The 20,327-nt window shown below is 31.8% G+C and overlaps 1 protein-coding gene across 9 annotated transcripts in view; it reads right to left on the bottom strand.

The window, feature by feature from the left end:
* Positions 1-1,704: 1,704 nt before the first annotated feature.
* Positions 1,705-20,327, bottom strand: part of LOC142323805 (ral GTPase-activating protein subunit beta) — a 110,844-nt gene continuing 92,221 nt past the window's right edge. For 6 of the 9 annotated variants that reach the window (XM_075364040.1, XM_075364038.1, XM_075364044.1 and 3 more), the window contains 5 exons: positions 17,594-17,767; positions 13,657-13,824; positions 11,247-11,388; positions 6,524-6,640; positions 1,705-2,020 (listed from right to left, as the gene is read on the bottom strand). In XM_075364040.1, coding sequence (XP_075220155.1) covers positions 1,873-2,020; positions 6,524-6,640; positions 11,247-11,388; positions 13,657-13,824; positions 17,594-17,767 — 749 coding nt within the window. In that variant the 3' untranslated portion in view covers positions 1,705-1,872. The remainder of the gene's footprint in view (positions 2,021-6,523; positions 6,641-11,246; positions 11,389-13,656; positions 13,825-17,593; positions 17,768-20,327) is intronic. The other 3 variants (XM_075364045.1, XM_075364047.1, XM_075364046.1) reach the window with 1 other exon arrangement.

Genomic DNA, 20,327 nt, shown 5'->3' with positions numbered 1-20,327 from the left:
GTTTTTTTTTAATATACTGTATTTCTTTATTTGTTAAGTCTGATTTTTCTTTGGTAAAAAGAATTCATACTGGCCGACAAAACCAAGTAGATGATGGTACTGGATTTTTTCAAACAACTTTCTTTTGGTTGCTGATTGGAGAGTTACATGAAAGCTGAAATGACACAAAAGAACTTTGAAAAATATTACTAGCACTCTCATCATAATCTTGAAATTTTTCTTTGAATTGTGTTTGTGAGATCCTCACATCCCCACTTAGAAACACATGAAAGTTTGTTTTTTGTCTTATGATACAATCTCAATCACATGTTTTACGGACTTGCACAGTTTTGAGGCTGTACAATTTAAAACATCCTGCAAATCTACCTCAGCAGCTGTTTCTGTGACAGAAACAGAACTCACATTTGGAAAGCACTCTTTTTATAAAGGAATATGATGGGTAAATATTCTTATTAGTAGCTTGAATTATTTCGTACTTTTTTGTCAGATCTACTTCTACAAATATTGCTAGTGCTTCTGATGGAGTATGTTTTTTGACACTGTTCTTTTCTGCAGAGGAGATACTTTTTTGAATTTTGTAGCTTTCGCTGGGGTTTCTGAGATCTTTTTTTATCATTTCAGCTGTATTGCAGCTACCTGCAGGTTACTGGCTCATACTTGCTGCATATGTCAGTTCTGAAAAAGTCTGGTTTCTTAATTCTTCAGTTTCAGGAAAATTTTTTTTCTGAAATAAGTTACTGGTTAAGACAAGGATCTTTTCAATATAAACATCATTGATCAACAAGCCCTGACAAGTTTTCAAAAACCTTCCTGAAGTTAAAAAGTATGTTAAAAGATTATCTAATTTCTAATGTTTAATAATTTAAATTACTAGAAATTTTATACTATTATTTAATCTAATATTTAAAATATTTAATTTTGTAATTTACAAAATATTCTAAAACTAATTATAAATAAATGTTAATTAAAACCTTTTAATTCCTAATGCAAAATTTTAAGTTAATTGCTCAACATATATTATCAAAAATAATAACTCAACATGAAACAATGAACAATAAATTGTAACTAACTGCTTGCTTCAATGCTTTGTCATGACTGAATTAAAAATCACTTAGCATTAACCAGAAATGAATCATCCATCTGAAACTGCAATTTCATGATGCAATAGGTTTTTAGCTAATGGAATATGTCAGTTTTGCCGATGTTTTTATCAATGATATACAACTTGATGTTCAAAGCATTAAAAAATTCAAGAAAAATTAATTGGAGTAAAATATAATACAACTAAAAAAAATAATATGTATTCTCAAATTCTAGAGCTTTAGCTCACTCAGCTGAAGTAGTAGGATATCATTTCTCTGTAACTTTTAAGAACAGCATATTTTTTCATATTAGCAGAAGTTTTTGAAGATCAATCCATATTTTAAATTAAAGTAAGACTAAAAAAATACATTAAATTAATAATACTTTTTTAATTTCAATTTTTGCCATTTACATGTTAGTAAGCTATTGATAGTTACTTTTCATTTAGCACTGATATTTTAAAGTCAAAATTAAAAGAACTGAGGAAGTGTAATGCTTTTTATTTTTTTATTTTATTACCATTTTTTAAAGCAAATTTTGTTTTGTTAAAAATGTTTATTTTATCCGTCTTTCTCCTTACATTTTAGGACAAACAAATAAATAATGCACTTTAGAGTTATATAAATATATATATTTCTATATAATACTTTTTAGTAATAAATATTAAATAACTAACAAACTATATATTAAATATTTTGTACTTAATCACATAGTGTTACATGCATTTAATGCATATGTATTTTAAAACTATAAAAATGCACATTAAAATTACAGTAACAAATAATACTGTTATTTTTTAAAAGAACCAGAATTAATATAAGTTTTGTTGTTATTACTTAATAGGTAAGTTAATAATTCCGGCTGAGTCATTTCACAGCGATACTTTGAAACCATTTCTTGAACTTTAAGTCGTCTCCTTACATGTGGAGGTTGATAGCTAAAACAAGATACAAAAAGTTATTGTACTTCATAACGAATGACTGACTAAATTAATATATTGTTCTTGTAGATTAGAGTAAATTTTAATTATCTTTTAAGGCTAGAGATTATACATTTATAACAATTTCATAAACTGTATAAATAAAATGGTAATACTTCTAAATTTTAAAAATTCTTTGTCAATTGCAATGTGACATGAGGGTGAATGAAATACAAACAGTATTTTTTTAATAAATTAATTATATGCACAATAATATACACAATTCATACCTTCATCATTTCCTGCACGATCTACACACTTTTGCCAACAATTTGAAAGGTTGAATATTCCTTGTTCATAAAATGTTTGAGGAAAGTCATCAACTAATTGCATACTTGCTCCTAAATGTCTTAGGAAAGTCATCAACTAATTGCACACTTGCTCCTAAATGTCTTCATTGTTTTCAAATTGTTCCTCTTCAAGTGATTCTTTCAAGGGTACGAACAAAAAATAGTCACAGGGAGACAAATTTAGATTGTAGGAAGGGAGGACAAGGGTTTCCCAGTACATTTTTTCTAATTTATTTTTTGTCAAAATTTCGATGTGTGGCCTGGCATTGTCATGGAAAAGGATGAGATATCTGATGGGCATATCCCATCTTTTTCTGACTGTAGCAGCTGGCAGTAGTAAGCTGCACTCACAGTTCGTTGATTGTGGAGGAAATCAATGAGTAAAATTCCCTTTGAGTAAAAAAAAATCATTGCAAGAACTTTTCCCGCTAACAGAAGGGCTTCGGCCTTCACTGGGCAGCCCTCATCCTTCCTTCACCACTTCTTACTCGCCATTTTTGACTTTGGAGTGTAATGATGTACCCATGCCCCATCACATGTGACTATGCACCTCAAATAATCATCCCCTTCTTGCCAAAATTGATTTAGCAGTCTCTCACAGATCTCCAGCCTGACCTGTCTTTGATTTTCGGTCAACAACCTTGGAACTCATCGAGCACTAATTTTTCTAAAGCCAAGATGATCATCTCAATTTCCCCCCTGAGTGGAGAAGATCCCGCCTCGTAGCGTGTCAGGTCACTACACCATCCCCTCCGTTCCTTGCCAACAATGGCTTTAATGGAGGACATCTTCTTGCCCTCAGACTTATCACATTCCACAGTGTTCAGCCTGGCCATGTGAGATGCCACCGATGCAGATGCCCCGAGGGACACCTACATCAGTAAATTCACCCCGAGAGATAGTATTGAGTTCTGCCTTCTGAAGAAGATAGCTGACACCTAAATCTACCACGTTGCCCTCAGGAACTAAGCTAAAAGCCTACTCGCGGAAGATCGAAACCCTGCGCCTGTCACCTTTAAGCCCTAAACTACACCCAAGTGCGTAGATGCAGCAAGTATGCCACGACAGCATATAAATCTGCAAAATTCAGTCACCCGCAAACGAATATCGTTAATTTTTGCGATTGGAGTGCAGCCGGCATAAACTAGGTCCCAGAGGACCTCAGGTCTGATCCGTTGAGAGCTGAGTATAACCTCTAGTCTCCCACTACAGCTCCACTTTTGAGGACCGCTTGGAATAGCACTAGGTTGATCGCAACCAACACTTACTTATTACCCCCTTAATAAGTGTGTACTCAAATTCGATCAATTACCATGCTAAAGTTAGTAAATCGTGCTCGGGGAGTAAACTCCCCGGGCACAACCTCCATTGAAACTAAATCAAAATCTAACCCAGGCCAGTGCTAAAGCGCCTACCTCTGGCCAGTTAAACTGCCTGGACGGTGCCCTAGCCACCCGAGAAACCTACAGGACAAGGCCCCGCAAACGCCAACACAGGTTAGAGAAGCACAGGCTAGTCAATCATGGATACAGTGGCGCAAGCCACTAGGATGCCTAATCTCGGCCAGGCAGAGCTCTTATGGCATAAAAGCAGATCGAATCACAGTACTCTGGACGCACTCAAGCAGACCAGAGATATAGCCAAGATGATCAGTGATAATGGATACAGCACTCCCACAGTTGATACCCACTTCTGATGCAATTTCTTCAACAGTGAACTGGCGATCACCTTCGATAAGCTCTTAAATGGCATGGATGTATTCAGCTGTGAGACTTAACCTTGGATGTTGATCATGACTTTTGTTTTCTATACTTTTTTGTCTGCCCTTAAATTGTCTGGCCCACATATACACTCAGTTCTGGGACAGTGTAATATCCCAAACTGTACCTTTAAATGAATTAAAATTTCTGCAGGTTTAACACCTTCATTAGTTAAAAACTTTATGATTATACATTGTGCAACAAATGATGGAATCTCTTGCTCACTCATGACTGTACTGACAACAGAACAGAGCAAAGGAGCTAACCAAGCTGGTTCCCCCTCTCTAATACACCGAACATTAACCTCCCATTCCACCATCCAGCTTGGAACTGCTTGCTGCATAGAATAGCAAAATTTTTGTTTAAATTTGATTCACCCTCGTAATATTTCCACTATTTAATGCTGTATCTTTTTTAAAATAAGTTTTAACTAGCATCAATTGCTATGATCATAGCTTCTAATAAATGCCAATTATACAATGAAACTGCAGTGATGTAAAGCATAAAAGGTTTATTTCATAGCTTGCTCCCTAACATGTTGCAGAACCAGTAGATTCCAAGGACTGTATCTTATTTGGCTTAATCAAGTCAAAATCATATGTGACCAAATGAGGTAATAAAAGATTTCTAAGTGCGTAAAGGCAGGACACTATTTACGTAATTGAAAATAAAAGTTTCTTAATTGTACTTTCTGTTATGTGTTACCCATTCATTCTTAAGCCTGGAATATCCATAAAGAAACTTGGATAATTTAAAACTATAACTTCCACAACAATGAAACATAAAACTTTTAATATATGAAAAATATATGAATATAAATGGATGATGGAGTTAGTGATTGGTGAATCTAATATCACTAGGACTGACACAAATTATACAGAATTTAATATCAAGCTATTGTAAGTAAAGTAAGCAGGCAAGAAGAAATTTACAATGGAAGTCAGGTGTACAAATTTCAAAGTGTTTCCAAGATAATCAGGAAACAACTTAGCTTTGTTCCAGTTCGATCTTGGGAAGTCAAAAATGAAATGAGAGGTTGTAGCAAATGATGCAAGGGAGATTACTCACAATAAGATCTGGAAAGAGAAGATTAATGGAGCAGGAAGCATTAAATTGAAGATGTTATGACTCAAATTGGGTAACAGTGCCGTTAAAGAAAAAGTAAAAAATGTGATAATTAAAAAAAAAATTTTCATCTATCATATGAATTGTTTGATCAAAAAGTTTTAACAATTTTTGTTATTTTAAAAGATATAAAACTACTTTTTACATTTAAGCTGCCTCTTTTAAATAATTCTTTTATATTAAAATGTATTGAATTATACAAACATTTCTGTCTGAAAAATTTATATGAGATGATTTTTAGTACAGCCTTCAGTTTGGTCATCAGTAATTTAATGTTTTTTCAAGGTTTTCCATTCTCAGAAAAAGAAAAAAGGTAATTTAGGACAATATCATCTGTAAATACCATGGTAATGGTATAATTATGGTGCTATTTTAGCTAAAGTTTCCCAACAATTAATGATGGTATGGTAGCATTTTTACTATCTAAAAAAATGATTGCATCAAATATTTCATACTGTTTTGGAAATATCAAGGGCAGGGATATCAACTAAAATCAATCTTTTATCAAGAAATATTAGGGCAGAAATCTTGAAAGTTACAGAAACATTTATGAATCTAACTTTTATGAATATAAGTAAATGACTGTGTAACATTTAAATTATGATCCTACCATTCAGTATAGCATATAAAAAGTCTATTAAAGTAATTTTCTGAGTTTTTTTTAATGAATTCCTCAGACATACCTTGCAACCAATTATATCTTATTAACATTTAAGTATTTCCTTCATTAAGTGAGATAATAAATGCCATTACACTCCTGGCAACAGTTCTATTAATAAAAAATTTTAAGGTCTGCTGAAGCCAGGCAAAGATTGGCTGAAGAATTCTTAAATTTGGTTAATCATGAAAAAACAGCTATAAATAAACTGATGGTCATACATGTTGACATATTGACACACCGCACTTTTTTGTTATTTCTTGAACTGTCAACTGATGACTAGAATGCATGATCTCACAAACATCTGAAAAAAGAGCGTTATTATATGATATAAAGGGCCATCCAAACTAATGACTGTTATTAAACTGATTATACTATTCGTAACAAAGCATACAGCTTATGTACTGATCATCATAAATTAGTTTCATAATTTCTTAAGTCTGTAAATATTTTAGCCACAATTTATTGTCAAGTTTTGCTGCTCATTAATATCTGCTATGACATTTAAAACTTTTTTTTACACATTTCCATTTTAATGGATTGCATTGATTACCACACAATAAAAAAAATACTATTACTATGATGTGTAGTGATCAATTTTTTTAAATAAAAAAAATATAACACTTACTTATCATTATCAAGTCTTCTTCTTCTACACATGTTGAGGGCAGTCTGTCTCACTAAGGATCCCAAAACTCTTCGACTAATTACCATACCATCTACTAAAGGTGTTGCCAAGCTCATTCTGTAAAAAAGAAATCAGTTTATGCAATTGACATATTTATTGGTTCAAATAATGAGTAAAACACTTGTTTATAATTTGTTAATGTAAAATATAAATAAAAGTATTAAAAAGCAACTCTTAATTTTGATAAAATAAAAAATCTCACTTTTACATAGGCGGGAAACTACTTACAAAGAAATATTATTTCTTTGCTTGGCTCAATAAGGAAATATACATAATTTCAAAAGTGCTAATAATGATACTTAAGGTAAATTCTTTCAACCACAAGTATATACACTGCATGCTTAGTATTGTTGCGATCAACACTGCTGGTGGTATGCATTACATTTACCAAATAGACTCGTATGATATGAAACATTTACAGTCACAAGTAGCTTATTTAAATGTAGAACTAGGCACAGGGTTTGTGCTTCCGTAAACTCGGTTAGCTAGTTCAGAGGGCAATGATGTAGGACAGTCAAGAAGTCAGGAAGAGGCTTGCAGTGAAGGCAAAAGCTTAGTTAAAAATCACTAATGTAAATGTCTACTGATGCATTTACATCGGTGGCATCCCAACCGAGGACTGGCTTATTATTGTGAGGACTAAACAGTTAGAGGGTCTGAAGACGACTCCTGTTAAAGCCCATCAGAGCTTGGAAGGGGGGGGGGGTGATGACTGGAATTGTTACAAGGTGGGTGTCTTCCCCTACAGGGGTTGGGATGTATGCATAGTAATACAATATGTTTCATATTTATCATATTTATTGCTATTTAGTCAATAAAAGTTCAATCAAATAAATGCTGATAACTGACATACAGCTTAGTAAAATTAATTATTTTAATGCAAATATTTTGCCATAAGGAAAATAAATTGAAATATTTTTGTTTCAATATTAGTTAATGGTTTTGTAATTTAACCCAACTTATGTTTATGATTTTTATGAATATTTTTTAGTAGAAACTTAAAAAAAACCAAGCGGCAGGTGGATTTGTAAAATGGTAAGTACCTAGCTTATGCTGAAACAAAACAGTGTATGTTATAACATAACTGACAGTGAATATGTAAAAATAATGCTAACTAGAATAATCACTCTATCACCGTATTACATCAGTTTCATAACAAATCAAATTTTTACAATTTTTAAAAAGATTAATAATCAACTCAATTTAATACGAAATTAAATGCTAATATATACAAATAATTTACTCAACGAATGCATTTTTGTACACATCTTACAAGGGGTGGCTGAAATGTGATTTGTACTGGAATGTAACAGAAGAACAAAATACAGAACAAAGCGATAGGTGCTTTCCATCTTGTAATTTCATTCTCCTATTGCTAATATCCTAAAACCATTTATCCTAAAACTCATTTTCTGTTAGCTGCCATTGTTATAGGAGTTGAGTATGCTTGCTGTATCAACATGCAGTGATTGAATTTTTAACTATGGAAAAAGTAAGACATTCATTATCTAAAAGCCATTTATGGTGATAAATCTGCTGATCAAAATACTGTCAGTAATAAAATAAGTAATACTGTCAGGGTAATAAAATTTTGTACTTCAGAAGCTAATATTGAGGAGTGAATATTAAGGATATTGCAGTAGTTAATTAGTTTCTATAACTGATGAAAAGCACCAAAAGGATGTGAATGAATTAATCTAAGAAGACCAACACCTCACACAACATATCGCCACCCACATAGGCACGCTGAAAGAACTGGCTATTGTAAAATCTGTTTGTGGTGAGTACCAACACTCACAGAAAAGAACAATTAATGAAAGGGATGTTACAAATAGCTTCTGAAACATTATTATGATGAAGAAGATAACTTCCTTTGCAATACTGTGATGGAAGATGAAACTTGGGGTTCAAGACTGATTTGGATTCATCATTGCTTTGAGAGAAATTTTAGAAGATAAAAGTAGAAGCATTTCAGCACTCATCTGAGCAGCACAATATCTTCTAAAAGCGAATACAATAACACCATTTTTGGAATACTGTTAATACAATATCGCATTTCCACAATGAATTTCTTTTAATAATGGATTTAGGAGCAAGTACAACAATAAATTAAAAAATATCACTGTTTTTAAAAAAAACACTTTGCAAATAATACTTAAACTCTTTGCAAATGATTTATGTATATTATTCATAGGAATTACTAAGACATGAAACCAGAACATCCAAGCAATCACTGGATCTTACATATTTTAATTTTTCCTACTAAAAAGGTAAGAAAGAGGAAAATACACTTTTATTTGGTGACTATTTTAAAGAAAAAAGGAAAACACCTGATTTATATTTTTCAGACAAATTTAATTATCTCAAAATTTTTCTTTATGACTGCAAAAAATGTTACATATGTTGTATTTTGATATTAACAATTACTATAATCAAACAGTAGTTACTTCAAGCCAGATCCGTTTTAACTACTGTTGGGTCTGGATATGCACAGTTACTTTTTTTTCTATTCTCCCACTTGCTGCAATTTCTTACAGACATTTTACTTCCTCTTTTTATCTTATTCTTGGACAGCCTTTTACTTATTTCTATGAGGCTCGGCTAATAAATTTTGTGCACTAGTGTGCTACACGGAGACAAAAGGTACTATTGAGTTGGATGTAGCAGCAAATGAGAGCAAAAATTCCCCTCTACAAACCTGCGATAATGCATTGAAACCCATTTATTGGTTTATTTTCAGTAGCAGTTAAAATAGAGTCAAGTACGACCAATATGTCAACATGGTTAAAACAGCGCGCACTGTTTCAATTTTTAACAGCAGAAAATGTGAATACTACAAATATTTTTCATGTTTAAAAGTGGTTTATGATAGTGAAACTGTTGACAGGAGTACTGTGAATAGGTGGGCATTGAAATTTCACGAATGTGAAGCTGGTAAAGAGGCAATTGAGGATGCACCTTGCAATGGACGACCAGTTTCTGTGACTGATGAGAACATTGAAAGGAGGTGGACGATCTGCTTCAAAGTGACCGGTGAATCACCCAGTAACACATCGCTATTCAGTTAGGCATATCTAAAGAATGTGTAGGCCATATTATGGAGCAATTGGGTTACCGTAAAAATCTGTGCACGATGGGTACCGTGCACTCTCTGATGGCTCTCTGCAAGCTGAAGTTTGAGCCTATTTTGCATCTGCCATACTCGCTGGATTTGGCTCTGTGCAACTTACACTTTTCCCCTTATCTCAAGAGGGATCTCAAAGGTAATCCATTACACCACTGACAATGAGGTGAAGGAAGCTGTGGCCACTTGGATCCGAGAAAGACAACCAGAATTTTTCTGTGACTGAATGCAAAAACTTGTCACACATTGGAAAACGTGCATCAGTGTAACGGGGATTACATTGAAAAATAAATACTTCATTTTGTACCTAAGGTATTGCACTTTCATTCACGTTTTATATCATTTCAATATCTCTTTTTATTCCTATGCTATGCATATATATGCAAAATTTTATCAGCTGAGCCTCGTAGTTATATTACTTTTGGTAATCTCTCTGCAATCATTCCCTTCCTCTCTCTTAATTTAGAGCCTCTCTAATGTCTCTTCTTTCTCTTTTAATTGCCCAGAGGAATCTCTTCCAGTGTTTTATTCCAATCCCTTGCTGTCACCCTCCATGATTCTGCTCGATCTGTTATTCCAGGCAGGTAACGATAGGATCTGTACATTATAATCTTGGCTTTTTTTCTGGTACCTTACTATTCCAAATCAAACATTTAACAGTTGATAGCTTCCTCCTTTCTGAAGTCATCTTGAAATTAATTTGTTCTAATTATATCCTCTGACATCTCACTTCCCAGTTAAGTAAAGCTTTTATCCATCTTCAGAGATTTCCCTTTCAAAATGAAGTCCCTTCTTTGCTACAATCTCTAAACAAAAACCACTGCTTCACTCTTCTTGACTATAAGTCTATAATTTCAAATTACCTATCCCACGCATCAAAGTAAATCTGTACATCTTCTACTTTTTCTATCTACATTGTGTCTTCTACAAAAATCATCCTTTTCCTTATATCATGTCAGAATCATATGCTTTTTCTACAATTAATACACATGATCATCTTTTTGCCAAATTCTCAACTCATTTCTATCAGCTGGTAGATGGTAAAAAAGAAGTCTTCAGTATTTTTTCCTATTTTCCTATTCTAAATACATGGACTTCATTCTGTTTTCTCTCTACCCCTCTAATTCCTACTTAGGATGACACTTTCAAAAATCTTCAATTTTCTAATAATTCTTGCAGAGGTGTTCTTTTGTTATGATTCTTAAAGAAAAATAGTATGTACTTTCTCTTCAGGTCATCAGGAATTGGCTTTATTCTACTGTACACGATATAACTGCTTCAATCCTACTAGCCAGCTGTCTTTATCACACTTTCTGATACTTTACCTGGCCCCGATGATTTTTCACTACTCAGCTTCTTCAAAGCCATTTCTATCTCTTATCTGATTTCTTCCATCTCTCTCAAACACTCTCCTCTTTTTCTATAGTCAACCAAAGCTTTTTCTCCATATCCATATGATCTGTTAACAACTAAACAGTATCAATACAGATATACAACTAATAAAATATAGATATATTATAAGAAAAAGATATTATTTACCTTCCAGATGGTCCTTGTAAACGAACCCTTAACAAACCACTATGTAATGCATGAAGATATATAATAAAACTATCCTGACTTCTAGGTAAACCGCCTTGAGATGGTGGCTCTAATCCAGTACACATATAACCCATCATATCAGCTGTAACAATTATTTTTTAAAACTACACAAAAGCTAATAAAAATTACAAATATCTACTTGGAACAAACAAAATTTTACAGTGTATAGAAAATAAAGCAAAAAATAAGGGCTTTAAAAGGTCCCAACGACATGCTATAGATATGAAACCATTAAACTAAAAAGGGTTCAAGAATCCATTATTTATAAAAAATATAAAACACATCTAAAAATAAAAAAAGAGCATAATTAAAATGAATTAGCAACAACGTATAAATTAAGTGCAACTGTGGGAGACAGAATGCACTGCCATGCAATGCATGGCACAACTTCAGATTTATAAAATTTTTATAATGTAAACCAACTATAAGTAAGAACGAATGCTAGATGAACATAAATTCATATAGATTCTGCTCAAATTTTCAATGAGTACTAATTAATTTGTGAAATAAGACTATTTACATGTCTGACAGATGTGTAAACAGAATACCATTTCTTGTTAAACAGAAAATTACAGATATAATAAAGTGATAATTACTTTAATCAATCAATTTAAATGCAACTGAAATACATAAATGTTCTTTTTATGCAGCTCCAAAGATAAAAATTCAAAGTAGTTTTGAGTTCCTAAACAGTCCCTAAGTAAAATCATCATTCCACTAAACCCCAATAAACTGGCTGCCATGCCAGCTAGTAGAATACATTTGGATAATGTCAAGAATAGAGCCAGAGCTAATGTGGCTGACAAAATTCTCAAGGTTTCATTTGGAATGAAGAGTACAGGAAGGAAGGTGAATAGAAAAGGGATTGATCGACTCACAAGGAGACTGCATGATAGGAGTCTTGTCCAGGTTCTAATTTCAGAACTACTGACACCATGACTTAAGTAGCCTGATATGAAATATGGCCTTGAATATCTGTGGATGTAATTGAAGGCCAACCAAAACTACTTAATAAAAATGGTTTGACTCTTCAGTCATGAGAAGATGTCATATTAATTTGTTTCTTTATGGTTCATTTTATCTGGAAACTAAAAAAGATATTTGGGCACACTAATAAAGTGTCTTTTTTTGAATTCATAGTAAAACTATACGCCATAAATAATGAATCCACAAATTTCTGTTTCATAAAATATGGTTTATCGACATAAACATACTAACTCGCTAATGGTTATTAATAGTAACATCTGGGTACTGTATAAAATACAATAATTTGGTTCTGGTAGCTACAATGGTAAAAGATACCTAAGAAGGCCTTAGAAGGTAAGGCCTTAGTTTACAGTCGCTAACAGTTCCTAATTATCCAAAAAGATATTAGAATATCTTTTCAATAATGAGGAAAAGCTTTTCCTCATTATTGTTTCTACCCCATTTTATTACATTTGTTTTATTCTTATTTTCAAAACAAGTTATGGAAATAACTTCTCTGAACAATGAACCTAAGGCAGCTTATAAGAACAATGAACCTTAAGGCAGCTTATAAGAAGAAAATGTTTTTACTTTCAGATATAAATTACCTGTCATTTAACAGCAAAAACCATTTGTTACAAGTATTCGAAGATAGATTCTTAATAAGATTTTAATACAGGGATATTCATGAAGTCTACACAGACGATCATGTAAACAAAAAACACAAAATTTCATGTGCTGAATTTGGAAACTATAAGAGATATCAAGAACTGGTTAACTTATCGCTAAAGTTAATAGAGCTATTTAATCAGCTTGAAATAGCAAATCAAGATTTAAGAATCACTGTAAAAGAAAACAATACATTAATTTCAGACAATAATGAATTCAAACTATATAACTTTTCATGGTTAAATTATTTCGGTCATGAAAAAATTATAATTATTATTTTTTTACAGAATAGGCATGATTCCATTTGGTCAATTGTATAAATAACTAAATCATCAGGATTTGAAGGGTAAAAATTCCACACATAAGTCATGAAATGGTGCTGGAAGCTGGCAAGATAGATGACAGTTGCACAATGTGATTGAAAAAAAAACCAACCAATTTTTTTCTTTGGATATGCCAAATAGCGGTGTCTTTTGATTTTGGAAGAACAAGTAAAAACTGTTGGTTATAAAGGAATAACAAATACACAAAACCTCTGGAACAGGCTGTGCTTTATAAGGGATGTCTTTTTAAATACATTGTTGAACAGATAAACTATACTTTGAAAACGCTAAATAATTTTAAACAGATGAGTAAACAAATCAATTGATTATGTTAATAAATTAAACAGGAACAGTAATAATAATAAATAAAAACAGATAAAAGTAATTCTTACAGACTGGAAAATGAAGGTGATCCTCAAAACTTTCAAGCCAGACAAGAAGTACAGGAGTAGGGGGATGTCTTCTGCTCCATTTATCTTTAGAGACTTCAAAATCAAGACTCATTGTACGTTTTTCACCTGAAGAAACAGAAGCGCTACGCTCATACCATGTTGTACTACCTGTATATATAAAACACAATAAAAAACATCATAACAATATTGAATAGCTTCAAAATTGCAGTTGTAAATGAGTACAACATATAACTTGTAGTTATGAGTTAGGTTACTTTTGGCATAATACATAACTGATTGTAAACAAATACCTAATAAATGCTTCTTGCTCTTACAGAAATTGAATATAAAAAATATAAATCTGATATTTCATTAGATTTTTATGCATAGCCCTGTACTCTTACTTGACAAAGGATTTTTCTTAAAAATATGCTTTCTTTATTCAAAATCCCAAGATAATCAGGGTAAGAAAAACATTCCCACAATCTACATAGCCTTAGTTTACAGTCGCTAACAGTTCCTAATTATCCAAAAAGTATTAGAATATCTTTTCAATAATGAGGACAAGCTTTTCCTCATTATTGTTTCTACCCCATTTTATTACCTTTGTTTTATTCTTATTTTCAAAACAGGTTATGGAAATAACTTCTCTGAACAATGAACCTATGCCATGCATTATTTCAATTTCAATCCTTTTTTAGTTTCTGTCAAAAGACTATCATCAATATTACCATTCTATTTTTTTTTCATAATTTTTTTATTACCTTTTTGCTAGGTGAAAACTGTGTAGGATACAGTATAATTATATTTCACTACTAAGGCTTGCATTTCTTTTATCTTCTACTCTTATCACTTCTTGTTCAGATTGTGAATGATTCTTCTTTTTTTATACTTCAAACCTATTATCCTAAAACTTTCAACATTTTCTTCCATTATCTGTAATTAAATGTGTCCTGCATATGTACAAATACCATACAAATAGCTTTATTATTCTTCAGTATGCATTCTAAAATTAACCTGAGACCAAACTAAACTGAACTAGTTTTAATCAGTGTTCATTCCAACTTTTCATGTAGTACTATCTGTATCTGTCATTGAGTATTTTTAACGATGAGATATCAGATTGAAAATAGTACAATAGTTACCACATTTATTTCTTCTGCTTTTTTATTCTACATTATGTTTATTTTAAAATAAACAGTCAAATAAAAATACTAACGTACAATTACAAAAAGGAACTGATGACATGTGCATTATTATCTTAATTACTTTGATTTTGATAATTAAACAAATATGATTTGTTTTTATTGTTTCAAGATAGCAGGTATATAAGCAATAAATCTAATTGTATTTAATTCTGTTTAATCTCAAGATGAATAGTACCAAAGATATATGCTTTAAATTAAATTTAGAAGCTCTTCAACAAAAGTTGAATCTGGATCCAGCGGCAATAACAGGTAATAGTAGTGACAGTAACACATCACCTAACTTACAAGCAAGCTACTATTATGTAAATTAAGGACTTTGGACCACGTTCCCAGCTGATTAATAATTATTATGTAGTACAACTGTTATGCAGTAATTTTATCTGATTGATTCAGTCACTTTCTAACTTTATTATCACCGCTAACTAAGTTATATACATATATAAAGTACTAATGAATATTTTTCAAAAAATGTACTACCTGACCTAACCTACGCTGCAATCACATTTAATATTTATGCAGGTTATTGAGTGTACCTGATTAGAAATACATTATTATACGAGTGATATATGGAAACATACCAGAATGCCCTAACAGTACCTCTATTTTTGATGAGCTGCAACCCATGTTGCATTAATTTTATAATATCTGATTGACTTAAAATGATCAATTAAAGAAATCAAACTTATTGTAGCTAATATTGAACTAATAATGGTAACTTTTCTGATAAAAAATTGTACAATAAGACAGTTGTTTTTTATAAAATTATACATTGTGGGAACACTAGCTGACAAAAATTATGGTGTATAATTTCTGTTCTTAGCTTTAACCTAATTAACCATGAATTTACTAATTACTTTGTTTTAAACAGTCACAGTATTCAGCATCCTAAGTTGTAATAAATAAACACAATTCATATTTTTTATTCTTTTGAATCATTCACAGGTTATTTATATTTCTTTAGTAACCTAATAGTATATTTATAACTAACTATTGACATTTGGGGAGTTTATAAAATATATTTTATAAATAAGTCTTTTTATATTTATAAAAGGAGCTGATGTATACTGACATTTCAAATTTTAGAAAATAACCACCTGCTCTCTCTGTCTTTGGGACATGAATTGTTAAGTTGGGAAATGTTTTCAATACATTATTTTTCATAATTTATTGTGTGGTTAAAGTCAATGCTCATTGTATATTGTTTGAGTCTAATAAAAAATCATCATTGTTTAAGTTCATTAATATTGGGTGTTGTAATGTTTTTGGATATATACTTCCAGCCCTAACATATATTTCTTTAAAACATTCTACAAATATTACAGCAGTAGAACATGAATTCAAATAAACTTCATGGAAAATATAATAATTAAATTAATATTAAGAGTGTTATTTTTTTTTCAAGGTCCGATCGGTCGTAAAATAAAAACTCGTGCAAAAATTGGATGAACCTTTGAGCATATGTGTTGCGCAGCGTCTCTAGTATGACCTTCAATCACGCCGCGTCACTTCGTTTAGTTCTGAACGCACAACTAGCACGTAAACATGTCTACAATAGCATCTTCCGCCAAGTGTGAAGTGCGTGCGGTAATTTGATATCTTCAAGCTAAGGGGTGTAATGCAGCTGAAATTCATCAACGAATAAGTAATGTGTATGGTGAAACTTCAATGAGTGACAGCAAAGTGCGACAATGGTGCAGGAACTTTAAAGCAGGATGTACAGATGTTCATGATGCAGGCGGTCAGGGAAAGAAGTGAGTGTCAACCAATGATCTTGTTGAGCGAGTGGATGAGGCAATTCGAGAAAATCGTCGGTTCACAATTTCTGTATTGATTGATTCGTTTCCTGAAATTTCAAGGTCAGCTCTCTACACCACTGTGAGTGAAACTTCAGTACCGCAAACTATGTGCGAGATGGGTTCCCAAGATGCTGTTCGACCATCACAAAACAATGAGAATGGACGCCTCCCTAACGTTTCTCCAGCGCTACTATAATGAAGGAGAAGATTTTTTGAACAAAATTGTCACAGGGGACAAGACATCTCCATTTCGAAACTGAAAAAACAAAAGAACAATCCAAACAGTGGATGCATTTTCATTCTCCCAGTAAACCAAAGAAGTTCAAGCGAACCTTCTCCAACAGAAAGTGTATGGCTACTGTGTTCTGGGACCGGAATGGAGTTCTCTTGGTGGAATTCATGGAACGTGGCACAACTATCACTGCAGTCTCACGCTGCATGACTCTTCAACGTCTACGAAGGGCAATGTTGTCATCAGGCATTTTCTTTCTCCATGACAATGCTCGGCCGCACACTGCAGCTGTAACAAAGAAGCTCCTGCAGCGTTCGTTGGGAAGTGTTTGATCACCCACCATACAGCCTGGACTTGGCTCCATCTGATTTTCACCTCTTTGCTCACATGAAACACTGGCTAGGAGGACAACATTTTGGCACAGACATCGAGCTGCAGACCAGCATAGAAACATGGCTGAAAACAGAGGCGGCTCCGTTCTATGATGAGGGTATTGGAAAGTTGGTATCACAGTACGACAAATATCTAAATCGGAGTGGCGACTATGTAGAGAAATAGCGTAACTATGTAAGTACTTGTAACAAATAAAAAAATCTTTTATTTTCACTGTGGTTTTAATTTCGTGACCAATCGGACCTTGAAAAAAAAATAACCCTCGTATAAGTAAACAGTAAAATTATGTGTAATTTAGGGATACAAACCAGAAGTTTCAGATGAATGACTGATATTGTATTCATTATGAGAATGGTGTTTACGTGAATTATTAATTGTTGGCACAACAAAAGCAATTTCAGAACTAACATCAGCCCAATATAGCACTTGAGTATCACCATTATAAAGACAACCACCATGTTGAAGATTCTCACTTTCATTGACTGAAAAAAATAACAAAGGTAAATGAATCATCCAGTAGAGTAATGAAATAAAAATCACAGACTAGTCTTTTGATTTTCAGGCCAACTTCTGCCCTGATTTTAATTATAAACTAATACATTGCTAAGGCAATATTAATAATATTATTCAACTTATACATGGGTAATAACATTACTTACATATAGAATTGTATGTTGTCTATAATTTTTTAAATTCACTGTTTGATTGAAATATATAATTTATAGAGTTAATGTTTGAGGTGCAGTTCAAAAGTAAGAGGCAATCACTAACAAAATGAAAAATTTATTAATGGTTTCAAACACTTACATATTTACTTTATTTTTCTACATAATCATTTCATTTCAAGCACTTTTGAAATCGTTAAAAGGATCTTTAGTGCTACAAAAAAAGAGCAGTCTGCATCAAAACAGGACTAGCCTCTTGTGAATCATTTAAACAAGGCTTTAAAACTACATTTCATTTATAAATGAAGTGTAGTTTTGTAGTCTCAGGTTGACCATTCCTGAGATGTGTGGTTAATTGAAATCCAACCACCAAAGAACACTGGTACCACGATCTAGTATTCAAATTTCACAATACTCTGCCAGATTTAAAATTCCTGGGACTTCTTAATGTATCTGAATGTTTCATGCAATTTCAACTGCATTGAAAATTCTTCTTACTAATTCTTCTTTTCTAGCTACTTTTTGTTTGTATATTAACGATTTCATATGACCCCAAAGAAGTTTACTGGCATTAGGTCAGGTGACCTATGAGGCCAATTAGTTTGTCCATGCCCGATCCGCTTGTTTATAAATTTTATAATCAAATAATTCTTAAATTCTTGACAAAAATGAGGAGGAACCCTGTCATGTTAAAAAAATCACTTCTTGTTTCGTTAATAGAGGAACGTCTTGCAAAAGAAGTGAAAAATTATTTTCTAAGAAATTTAAGTTCACATTTACCATAGGCAATCTTAAAAAAAAACAAACTGTCCAATAATATATTCATCAATAATGTCACAATAAACATTAACATAAAGTCTGCGTTGAAACAAATTTCTACTGTCATGTGAATTTTCGAAACACCAATGACGATTATTTTGTGAATTATTACCTCCAATTCTTAAAAACTAAAAAAAAATACCTCATCAGTACAGAAAATTTACAACGTGCACGTAGTATATTTCTGTAACAATACCCATAAATGAAAATTGTTTGTATATTCTTCATTTGAATTTGAAATGGCATTATTAGAAAGTGATAATCAAGCACTGTAATTTGCTTTAATTTTGAAAATGTATAAAACTATTCAAATGAAATTTATGGATTTCAATTGCTAATACTGCCAACTTACAAAACAAAAATCTTTTCAATTTACTTTTTTAAAACTATTTCTAAACAATGAAGTTTTGTATCTTAATATTTTTAATATATGAATGAAATTTAAATAATGGTACAAAAAATTATCATCTTTAATTATTTTTAATAACTGATTTTGTTTCTAGATATTTTCCAGTATTAAAATGATTCTTGTTTCAATTTAAAATTATAATATAGTATTTTAAGTTTTGTCCGTTTTATTTTTAATTCAACCTGAATTTCTTAACACTTCATGTTGATTTTTTTTTTTTACCAGTTTTATATTAATTTTATACCAAGAAAAATATGGTATTAGTTTATGGCATGGTACTTAAACAGCATGGTGAGAGTGAGTGAAAATGAATTTTCTTTAAATTTTGAGGTATGAGGAGTTGAAAATACCACTTACTTAAATTCTGGTTTCCTTATATATTTATTTATAGGCCTAGCATAAAATTTTGTGGATTGAAAATCTCCAAAACTACTATATCAATTTCACTGAAATTTAGATATGTTGTAGCAGAATATCTTAAGTTGTGCTGTGAAAAATGGATGAAGATTGGTTGTGTTGTTCTTGAGTTATGCTCAATTTAAGGTTGAAAAAATTAGAAGCGTAATTTATTATGATCTGCAAGTTGGAACATTGACATTTCTTTATCAGCATTATCTATTGTTAGCAATATTACTTAGTGTACATTTTACCAACTTTGAGGGTCATGATGACTCTGGGTACGTGTTTTTATCAAAAGAAAACTAAATACAATAACAGAAAGTTGGTCTTCTCAATTTTTTTTCTTTTTTGGATGATTAATTCACAATAAAGCTTGAAGATTTTTCCTGGGAGTATAAAATGGAAATTGTGTAGCATATAAAAAATACCATGCCTCACTGGATTTGAACCTGGGACCTCCAATGAAAGGTGAGACCGTACCACTCTACCATGGATATCGACAGAATGGTAGCATCTTATACAGACTTTACATAAATAAATTTTCTTACAATTAAATTTTTTACAAATTTTGGTGCAAAATCGTGTTTATTTATTGGAATTTTAACAAAGTTATATGGCAAAAATCTAAAAAACTGTGTTTATTTTTTTAATTTTTTTTGGTAAAACCATTTTTTCATGTTATATAATAATTTTTTTAAAAAATTACTTGAGATAATAATTTACAAACATTTTCAGGAAAACTCATATCAA

This window comes from Lycorma delicatula, chromosome 4, assembly GCF_047948215.1.
Source record: "Lycorma delicatula isolate Av1 chromosome 4, ASM4794821v1, whole genome shotgun sequence".
Lineage (NCBI taxonomy): Eukaryota > Metazoa > Arthropoda > Insecta > Hemiptera > Fulgoridae > Lycorma > Lycorma delicatula.
The sequence above is the reverse complement of the archived record's forward strand: the minus strand, read 5'-3'. Positions and strand labels throughout refer to the sequence as shown.